The 10826-nt window shown below is 51.3% G+C and overlaps 2 protein-coding genes across 2 annotated transcripts; one reads left to right on the top strand and one right to left on the bottom strand.

The window, feature by feature from the left end:
• Positions 1-4688: 4688 nt before the first annotated feature.
• Positions 4689-5366, bottom strand: CCOS01_01095 (IGR protein domain-containing protein; the record flags this gene model as incomplete). The annotated part of the gene is made up of 1 exon (XM_060449291.1): positions 4689-5366. One exon carries the CDS (start codon positions 5364-5366, stop codon positions 4689-4691), a length of 678 nt encoding a protein of 225 aa, XP_060320729.1.
• Positions 5367-6072: 706 nt separating this feature from the next.
• On the top strand, positions 6073-10547 carry CCOS01_01094 (SNF2 family domain-containing protein; the record flags this gene model as incomplete). The annotated part of the gene is made up of 4 exons (XM_060449290.1): positions 6073-6142; positions 6193-9420; positions 9475-9916; positions 9974-10547. 4 exons carry the CDS (start codon positions 6073-6075, stop codon positions 10545-10547), a joined length of 4314 nt encoding a protein of 1437 aa, XP_060320728.1.
• Between the last annotated feature and the right edge of the window lie 279 nt (positions 10548-10826).

The raw sequence follows: 10826 nt of genomic DNA, 5'->3' as shown, positions 1-10826 counted from the left end.
AGAGCAACGTTGTTGCTTGTGCCTGACGTGCGTGTTAACCAGGGATGGATGGTGTGCGGGGGGGTCGACCTGCATGGCATGCGCATACAGTCTAGCTATGTACCTACTCGCGGCCGCGTAGCTGCTAGTTGACCTTGATTGATAGGACACCTCTCGCCCGGTACTGGATGCCACACCCCTTCTCGATGAATCGAGGCGTCTCCCTTGCAATCCCCGACCCCAAAGCACTTGGTCAGACAACGTTTGAGTGCAGCCATAGCAAAACTTGGGCGGGACTTGCGCCCGTCATCCCAACTCCTATAGCAAGGCAGGCTTTGGGATGAAGGGCATCTCGAACCTCGGACTTGATCGTTGAGAGAAAGGGTGTCGTTGTCCATATGATCGATGAGTCGTAGCTTGAGCTCCGCAAGTACGAAGAACAGTAGCCGATCTGCCGTCTTTCGCGGAGTTTGAAGTTCGACACCCTCGTTTTGTCAAAGGTACGTGAGTGCTGACGAAACGGCATGGCGTGTAATTCGTTCGCGTCTGACAGAGGCTGGCCCTGTTGCGCCAGACAAATGAGTCACTCGTAGAGACCTGGCTCCGTTTTTCTTTGTATTCCCTTTCGACATTGGTCTCTTGTCTGGGCGAAGGAATAAGCGACGGCGAGCGTACCTAAGGTAGTGTACGGAGTACGAAGTAGCGTCTTTCCAATCCTTCGAGACGCCGCCGTGTGCGGCCCAGCTTCCGAGGGAGGGGAGCGTGCCCTGGGTGCGAAACATTCCGACTTGCCTGCGGAACGGTGAGGATTAAGCTTATTGATAGACCCAGGAATTGCCCCTAACGGCCCTCACAGAAGCAATGTTGCGAAAAACACTCGGTTGGTCCGCACCCGATAGTAGACCGTCGTGTCAAATGGATTCGTACGGCAGGTTTCTGCCGTGGCTTTGGTTGCCCTCGTGACTGTCAGATCCTGAAAATATCTCAATTGATCAATCAAATCGCTGCGTTATTTATCGTCCTGAATGTCAGGTGTCATTGAACAGCAGGCTGGCGCCGGGCGCGTGTGCACTGTAAATTCCCGCTGTCGGGTGTTTTTGGGAAAAGCCAAAAGCCTCAACTTCGCTTGGAGACTCAATGGCTGGTCTAATTGTCTGGCGTGGAAAGCAATGTTTAACTGGGTTGATGTCACCAAGGTGGGTCACGCTGTTTCCTTCCTCGTCAACTATTGAACACTCTTTCCTCCCTTCACTTTCTGGTTCTGTAATCCGGGACTCCTTCTCTTCTCCATCTACACTCTGTCTGGTCATGCTGGGAAAACCAGCGGGGCAATAGCAAGGAACATTGCAAACGTAAGGTAGGTGCTCGATCTCATGATAGCCAACTTCCACTTTCCTACAATTCGGTCTCTCGGCCAGTGGAGATGAACTCCTTACGAAGTAAGATACCTCAGGCGAACTAGCTGACAAGTTTAAATCAGAGAAGCATGGACCTTTGCTTGCTGTTGACCACGAATATGTCATCATTGCAAAGCGAGCTTCTGCAAAAAAACACCCCAGTAATTGTTTAAACCCTTATTTCTTAGTGTACTTCGTAAGGTAGACCGCTGATTTGACAGATTGCGTGGCTTAGCTGACGAGTCGCCTGCCACCCGGGGACTTATGCAGTGGACTTTAACATGGGAGCCCGGACCACACTATCGCCCTGGCGGAGATGGGCGGGCGATTGAGCGGGACTGATTACGCCGCCATCGTCAAAATTGCTGTGCTATTTAACCGCGTCTACTTAATCTTACTGCTGGGTCGTTGGATCCCAAAATTGCGAAAGCAGAAAAAATCATCTACTGCGCGAGCGAAGCAACCGATGTGACAATGGTGCAGATGAGGTGCCCTTCCTAATCCTCGGTGACTCAACGTGGTGTCCCACGAGCTCGGTCTCAGCCGTGTAGCTCCATCTGAGGTATCTGCCTAGGAGGCTTGCATGGGGACAACCATTCACAAAACGCCACAAGTCTAATAGACTCGCTCACGGCGACCATCATAACAGAATGATAATACTTGGGTTGTATGCGTCTCTGCCTTTAGTTCACCTGCTCCCTTGCTCAAAAGGGTCTAAAGGAGGTTTCTGCCTGAAATCTTAATTCAGGGTCTGTCACGATACCGACTCTTTCATAGGACGACGATGTGGCACCTGGCACCCTGTCGCAGACACGCCGACTATCTCTCTTTCCGTCTCCGTGTCGCAACCGGTTTCCGTACCCGCTTATAGATCTGCCAGTCCGACAGCATGTCTAACGGTAAATACGTTACAGTAGGTGCTGCTATTGGCGTGGCGCACGATGAAAATAGCATGGAATCATTACTATGCCATCTTTGGCAGCTTCTTTCGAGTCTACACAGATGCATACAGAGAGCTCGTCATCAGAAAGGCGTGCCGTATCACAAGGTGCATCATGGAGGATAGGAAAGTAGTGAAAGGAAGGGTAGGTATAAGTGCCATTCGCATCGGGATGTTTACCTCACAATCTACATAGCATATCACAGACTTGAAGAATCTTGATGCTGGGCCAAAGCCGTTGCCCAGAAGCCAAGGTCAGCGTGGGTTACCTTCGGCCAACAATGACGGATGCTCAAAATGTAAGCAGGTTTCTCGGTGGTTCGTGTCGTCAACTTAGGCACGTAAGTGGTCTGGTTCATCCAGTATTAAATGGGTGACGGTTCCTAATTGGGGCAGCTCTGAATTCGTTCATCACCTTCTTTCATATTGCCTCCAGCATGTCAGCACAACTTCGCAGTGCACAAGCTTGGTACTACAGTAAGCTCCATACTAGTGTCAGAAGGATGGCCACGCAAGAATAACCAGTCATAAGTTCAATCGTCGGCGCGGGGCCGTGCCGTTCGACTAACATGAGTATGCACCGACTCTTAACCTCGCAAATAGCTAGTTGCTTCGCCGCGACTGAGCATCACTAAGGTAGCCATGGTATACGACAACACCAAAGCTTCGGTAGCCGATGCAGTATTGGCCTCGCCAGCACAATGAGGCAGAGGGTGTGTGACCACATCACGTCTGATACTTTCCTACCGTTAGACTCATTCGGTATGCAAAGCTCCAAGTATGGCAGGTCCTACTATCATTTACCCCATGTTTGCAAGTTTGGTGGTTGCAAATCCGCAGAATAGTGGCTTCAGCCTGCATGAGGTTGACTGAAAATCTGTGGTTGAGCACAGGGGCTGCCCGGTTACAACCCATGGGAGGAAAATGCCTTACTGATAACAGAAAGCGCCTTGTGCTTGGCACCTTGATCAAGGAGATGTTGTAAAGGGATTTTCCACCAACCCTCACGACTCTGACGACAAACACTGTGACTTTAACACAGTTACTTAGACGAACGCCTCAAATGCGGTTCTTTTATGCATAGATATACGACTGGTATGATTTGGGTTAGTCAGTTCGAGGTAGAGTAGCCATGTTCAGCCCTACAGAAGGTAAGCTCTTCGATCTGGTTGTGAAATCGATACCATCCCGACTCTTGGGGCTTTCCTTGCATACTATCGGGGGCAACTTGAATAATTCACAGGCACTGTCTACTTTCTCATCTGAAAGCTATGCTCTGGTGTTGTTATTCATTCTTCATGGTGAGCTTACAACACTGTTTGCACCCGGACCCTATTGTTGTTGCAAGCTTTCTATCGAAATCCACAAAGTCGATTTGATTCATCTCTATGAGTATGAAAAATAGTGTAAACTGATTGTGCTTCGGCATTCCGAGTTTAGCATATGCTACCAACCCCAGTGGCAAGTAAATAATTGACGACGTCCATTAATGTATAGCACCCGGCGACCCACGGTGACGATGACGACTTCTACAATGCAGAAAGACAACTTGTGATTATTGGACTCCTATCTTTAGCCTCGAATTTACCTCAGCAGTACATCCTAGTCCTACAGAATGCGTGATGAAGTTGGCTTGGCCAGATGAGAGAGTAAGCAGCCCGAAAGTTGGCCCGATACCTCTCAGCGACCGACCCAGGAGCCGTGGCCTGAGAATAGAGAATTCCTACGTAGCTGCAGTTTTGACCTGTCAAGTCTGTCTGACCATCGCTGCCTACATGTTACCGTGGACTACTGACAAGGGGCTGAGCCGTGGACTGGTAACGAGAGGACTAGGTCTTTCCCGTCTTCACATTTCGACAACGGCATCTCCGCGGCAATTTTATGGCCCCCTTGACCGACCGCAGCTGGTTGATTCGCGAGAACCATACAAGTCTAATAATGGTCGTTCAAGGTCCGCTGTCGACGATCAACATTCAGCTCTGATGCAGTTTCCCCCAGAGAGGCCAAATAAGAGCGCAAGTTATTCTGAGCTTTAGACGGTCAGACGAACAGGTCATGTACCTAATGCTGTAGCTCATGCGCTAGCAACAGGTCTGCATCGTTTTTACGAGCATCCCCTTCCAAAATAGAGAACTGGGACGAATCGGAGGGCGAGCTGCTCGCCGGAAAACCCCCCGACGGAACAATTATACTGTCACGCTAACAATAGAACCGAAGGGCATTCAGAAGATTTGACTTCAAGGTCCAGACAGTCGATGATCGCTGTCCAATTTTCAACCTCGTATCGTACAAGATCTATGAATATAGTACAGTTGGTGGTGTCAAGTGGTGTGAGGCTGGAAAACGGGACAGTCGCGCAACCCCTAATCGATTTATCGTAGACCCTGAGCCTCCCTCTCGGCCTTGCGCGCGGCAATGCGCTTCCTGAAGCGAGTCTCTGCCCTTCTGCGCTCACCTCCATCGACCTTGTGACCCTGCTTGTGCTCCCACATGCCCTCAGACACGACGACCTTTGCGCCCGCGCCGGCCTTCAGGGGCAGTGCGCTGGGACCAGAGATCGTGTGCGAGCCGCGAACCGTATATCCTGACGGTCTCGTGAGCTTTTCGATAGCGGCGTTGCTCACTTCGGTGCCCGCCGGCACGTTGACGACGAGCTTCTTGTCTGTCTTGGGGTCGCGCACGACCTTGAGGTAGGCCTCTCCGTTCTCCACGTGCTTGAAGTCGCCGCCGGCACCGAATGCACCCTTCCTGTATCGATCGAGCCAAGTGAGAAGGTAGCGTCGCGTCCGTGGCGGTTCCAAGCCGAGCTCTCTGAGTTGTGTCGAGGAGAGGGTGAAGAGAGATTCCCACGTCGGGAACTTGTCGACGTGCTGGCTCAGGCCGCGGCCGAGAACCTTGAGGAGAGTCGGGACATCGGGGACGAGGGGTATCGGTGACGGGACGGGGGGGATTTCTCTCGTCTTATGAAGCCATCTGGCCTGGCACGTCGGCGCAACGGGGGCCTTGTGGAGGAAGGGGCTCAGAAACTGCTGGATCCTTGGCGCTCTCATGTTGACCTGAGAGAGAATTAGCATCAATTGGTCGTCGTATACAAGTATTTTGGGCTATTTAGCATACAGTTTAGACAAGTGGGCTTCTCAAGCTAGATGCTTGGCCAACTTGGAGCTTGCGTGGGTGATGTCGTCGAAATCAATGGGTCTCGCGATGTTCCTCGACCACTGTCTCCCAATTTTTGTTCCGACGACGCTAAGGATCGGGATAACTTTGCCTTATGTAAGCCGCTCAGCTCGGATGGACTGTGGCCTGTGCACACGATCTTGACCGCCTTCCTTTTTGGCCATGAATTGTCACCCATGCTGTCATGGTCCGCCGAGGTTCGTTCTGCCACTGAAGCTCCGCTAAATTAGCAATGCCCCTCCATCTTTCGCGCTAAAATCCAGGCGACTTTGGAGACAATGCGACGCGACTTTGCCTCTTACTGCCTGCTTATCGATTAAGCTAAGTACCGAGGAGCTTCCTTCCTTCCAAGTCTGAAGCGCATATTGCGCTTTACCTTCCTCAAATTCTCCTCTTCTTCCAATTTATTTTCAGGGACAACAGAATCACTAAATACGAGCCACACTCTTATTCCATCCGTCTTTCGGGTCTTTACTGCTTGTTCACACAGTTTCGACAAAGCAAGCATGTTTCCAGCACATACTTAAGGCCCGGTGAAGTCGTTGACAAGAGTGTGAGCGACAGCGATCAAGATCGACCATGGCTCGCACAAAGATGACAGCTCGCCGTGGAAGGCCGCTCCCAAAGACCACTGCAATCTCATTTCATGGTTTGTCGACCTTCGCTGGGAAGCATGTGTATTCTGACTAACATTCTTAGAACCTTGGCCGGTTGACTTTATTCACCAACTGCAGAACCTCCCGTCCAATGATGAGGCTCAACCCCAAGACCATGATGCGACTGAACCGTCTGCAAAACGACTGAAGCGATCACATGAAGACGTGAAAGCGCTTCTTGTGGCTGATGAAGAACTGGAATTCGTACGAAAATGCCCCGAGAAAACACTTCCCTTTACTCGACACAATATTGGACCCCATTTGCAACTAGTCGAAGACAAATCGAATGAGTTTAGTATTGCCTCTCGCATCAAACCGTCAGCGCCGTGGATCAACATTTCTGTCACAACTCATTCGAACTCCATCAACCAGCGTCTGGCAGCTTGTCTGTATGTCTTTGCCCAGAAAGGGAAAAAAACTCATGGCGAAGGCGATGTCTGGGCGGAAGTTGATGTCGCACTGCGCCCTCAAGGAGATTTTCTCTCCGTGGTGTTTTGCTTCAGGATCTATTGGAATGAAACGAAGGCACCATATAGCTGGCTGCGATCCGCAAATGAGCGTCAAGTCAGTCAGAGAGTCCTCAATACTTTTCTACACGACGAAACCGCCTCATCCGCCTCGAGTTCGACACAACAGAGCTGGTCCCCCTTGGACTTCTATGAGGCAGCTCACGTACCACCCGCCGACGATAAGCACGCGCTTTCGATCGATATCCCCGAATTGACGGCCAAACTTTACCCTTACCAGAAGAAGACAATTCAATGGCTTCTCGGCCGGGAAGGTGTTCGTTGGAGGGGGGCAAGCGCGGAATCAGGCTCGAACATTGAGGAGCTGCCCCCTCCTTTGGGTACCGATATCGCACACAGCTTCCGCAAAGTTCGAACTGAAGGGGGATCCGGACAATCATTCTACGTCAGCGACCTGTATCATGTCGTCACTACCGACCTGACAGCTTTTCAGCAAGCAGAGCGGGACATCCGGGGAGGGATTCTAGCTGAAGAGATGGGCCTTGGCAAGACTCTCGAAGTCATCGGCCTGGTCGCGCTACATCGCCGACCCCCGACCGATAGTCACATTGTCACGCGAGAGGGTGATGAGCTTCTGACAACCGGCGCAACTTTGATCGTTACGCCAGAGTCACTAAGAAACCAGTGGATCGCAGAGCTTGCACGGCACGCACCTCATCTACAAGTCAAATTCTATCCGGGACGCAAGAATGTCAAATTGGGGACTGAGGATCATCTTCGTGCTGACTTGGCTTCGTACGACGTGGTCATTACCACATATCCAGTCTTATCTGCAGAGGTACACTTTGCTTTGAAACCCCCTGACAGATCTCGGCGCCAAGAGAGAAAATACGACCGTCTGGTGTCGCCCCTGACGAGAATATCCTGGTGGCGTGTCTGTCTTGACGAAGCTCAGATGATTGAGGGTGGAGTGAGCGGTGCAGCTATCGTAGCAAGAGTACTTCCTCGTGTCAACGTTTGGGGCGTTACTGGAACACCTGTGAAGAACGACGTCAAAGATCTCCACGGTTTGCTCAGCTTTCTGCGCTACGAGCCCTATGCATCATCTCCGCAGATTTGGAAGGCTCTGACGGAGTCACACAAGCCTCTTTTTAGGTCTCTGTTCGGAAGCATTGCCTTGCGCCATACCAAACAACTTGTCAGACACGAAATCACGGTGCCGCCACAGAAGCGATACGTCATTACATTGCCCTTCACCGCCGTGGAGGAGCAATACTATAGCGAGATGTTCAAGACTATGGCCAAGAGTTGTGGACTAGATCTCCTTGGTGCCCCTGTGAAGCCCGACTGGACACCAGAAAAGAACGAGACTGAGATGCGAACGTGGCTTAACCGTTTACGGCAGGCAGCTCTCCATCCTGAAATCGTTCAGATACGCGGCACTGGTCGGAAAGTCGGACCTATGCGGACAGTCGACGAAGTCCTGGATGCTATGATTGAGCAAAGCGAAAACGACATTCGAGCCGATCATCGAGCCTACCTACAGGCCAGGCTTACACGCGGCCAAATGCTCGAAAATAGTCCTAGGGTCAAAGAGGCTCTCGAGATATGGGAGAAGGTCAAGGTGGATGCTATGAATCTCGTCGCTGAATGCCGGCAGGAGGTGAAAGCTGCCGTGGGTGCGCCATTAGGGGGGATTCCTGCCGCAGTTCAAGAAGGGGAAGCCAGCGATCAAGGCGAAGTTGATGAGGGCGCGACAAATGCTCTTGTTGGCGAGGCTCGCACTAAACTTCGGCATGCTCTGGAGGTCCTTCATAAAGCCACGTTCTTCTGTGCGAACGCCTTGTTCCAAATCAAGAGCAACACCGACATGACCGAACCGGATTCGGATGACTTCAAGAAGTACCAGAAACTCGAAGACGAAGAGTACAGCAAGGCTCAGGAGGTCCGACGAGAGATCTTGTCAGAAAGTCATGCTAGAGCAATGTCGCTTATGAACAGGCTGGGACGCCAAGCCGAAACCCAGTCTTTCGTCGAAATTCCAGAACTTACCTTGAGCGGGCCAAAGGGACTGGAAAGCGCCCCGACGCTTGACACATTGGAAGAACTATATGGTATCCTTAATGAGCAGGCAGATCGCATTGATGAATGGAGAGAGGCTCTCATCAGTTTGCTCTGTCAGGCACTGATCGATGAAGAGGCGGAAAATGAGGTCACTGGTGAAGAGTTCACCGACTCCACGCAGATTCAAGAGGAACTCATCGTCCATGTGCAAATCCTGCGTGCCGCCATTGCTGACCGTCAGGACGCCATCTCAGGGCTTGAAAATGCGTTGGTCAGGCATGAGACCAACGTTTCACTGACTGCCGCAGAGAATGGCGATGGTCCAGCCCCAGAGAAGTTCCTGGCTCTCAATGACGCCAGGGATTCAGTGAAGCCGTCCCCAGTCAGGCATGGTTCACTTCGTCGTGCCATTGCCGAGTTACGAGCTATTGCCTCGAGGCTACCAAGGGACGGCGGCGGTCGGGCAAGCCTTGAGCACGGGATTGTGACCAAGCAGATTCAACAAACACAGGCAAATATCACCGCTCAGACCAAAGCGGCCACAGCTTTGGAACGAGAGACCGACCGCTTCACAAGTGCCATGAATGCCAGGGTTGAGTACTATCGACAACTCCAGGCAGTGTCAGACAGTGTTGCCCCCTATGAAGGCCCTGATGATGGACCGGCCGTGGCTTCCTGCATCGCGAGCGAGAATAATTACCGTAGAAAGCTGGATTCTTCAAAGGCAAAGCACAGATATCGTGAGTTCTTCCCGATGCATTTACCTTGATTCACACTAACAATGTGTCTTCTAGTGCTGAATCTCAAAATGGACGGCGGAAAGTCTAACGAGCCCCGGATGTGCATCATTTGCCAGTCACACTTCACCATTGGAGTTCTGACAGTGTGCGGCCATCAGTTCTGCAAAGACTGTATGAAGCATTGGCATAAGGCTCATCATAATTGCCCTATGTGCAAGAGGAAGCTTCGACTCACCGAACTCCATGACATTACTCTCAAGCCAAGAGAGTTGAAGTTACACGATGAGACCCCAGTTTCTGCCTCGCCTGGAGTGAAGGAAGATGAGGCTGCCAAAACAAATGGCATCTACTCCCGTTTCAGCACCGAGAAACTTGCTCAAATCAATGACATTGAGTTATTGAGGATGTCCTTTGGGACAAAGGTCGACTCGATTGTCAGACATATACTATGGCTGAGGGAATCTGATCCTGGTGCCAAGTCTGTCATCTTCACCCAGTAAGTCCAGTGTCATGAACCCCCTTTGGATTTGTCCACTAACACTTCGTTTTGTAGATACAAAAGTTTCCTGGCAATCTTGGGCGAAGCATTTAGCCGCTATCAGATCGGCTTCTCCGCAATCGACAGGCCCAATGGTATTATGAAGTTCCAGAAAGATGCTAGCATTGAGTGTTTCATGCTTCATGGCCGGGCAAATTCGAGTGGGCTCAACCTCGTTAACGCCAGCCACGTCTTCTTGTGTGAGCCGCTACTGAATACCGCGCTTGAATTGCAGGCGATTGCTCGTGTAGACCGCATTGGTCAGAAGAACGAGACAACCGTTTGGTTATATTTGATTGAGGGCTCTGTAGAGGAATCGATCTACAACCTGTCGGTCAAGCGACGCATGGAACACATGGGTCAGAATTCCAAAGGAAAGTCCAAGGAGTCCACTCCCGAGGTCCAAGAGCCTACCCTGGAGGCTGCGAACACTTTGGAGCTAGAGCAAGCTCATCTCAACCAACTGATGAGCAGGGATAAGAATGCAGGCGAGGCGGTTGCCACTGACGACCTCTGGGAGTGTCTATTTGGGCGTGTGTCCCGGCGAATTACATCAAGCGTTGCGGAGGAGATTGTTGCCGAGGACTAGACAGTCCGTCAATCTACGCAGCAGTTAGTAAGGAAGTGTACTGTTTGATACTGGGAATAACGAGGCAACGCAGATTATATGGCGTTTGGTAGACTTGGTCATGGGGGGCAATGGTGGTACCGGCACCCATTTGTGGGTAGGGATTCTGTAGGTATGTTTGAGTATGGACGTCGCGGTGTGGCCCACTACTAGGCTAGGTAGATTACAACACAATTCACTTTCAACACCTAACACCCAATGACCTAAGAGCTCTAAATTGAGTGATCGCCAGCTTTCCAA

The sequence above is a fragment of the Colletotrichum costaricense genome (assembly GCF_030867565.1).
Source record: "Colletotrichum costaricense strain IMI 309622 chromosome Unknown Scaffold_1.1, whole genome shotgun sequence".
NCBI lineage: Eukaryota > Fungi > Ascomycota > Sordariomycetes > Glomerellales > Glomerellaceae > Colletotrichum > Colletotrichum costaricense.
The sequence above is the reverse complement of the archived record's forward strand: the minus strand, read 5'-3'. Positions and strand labels throughout refer to the sequence as shown.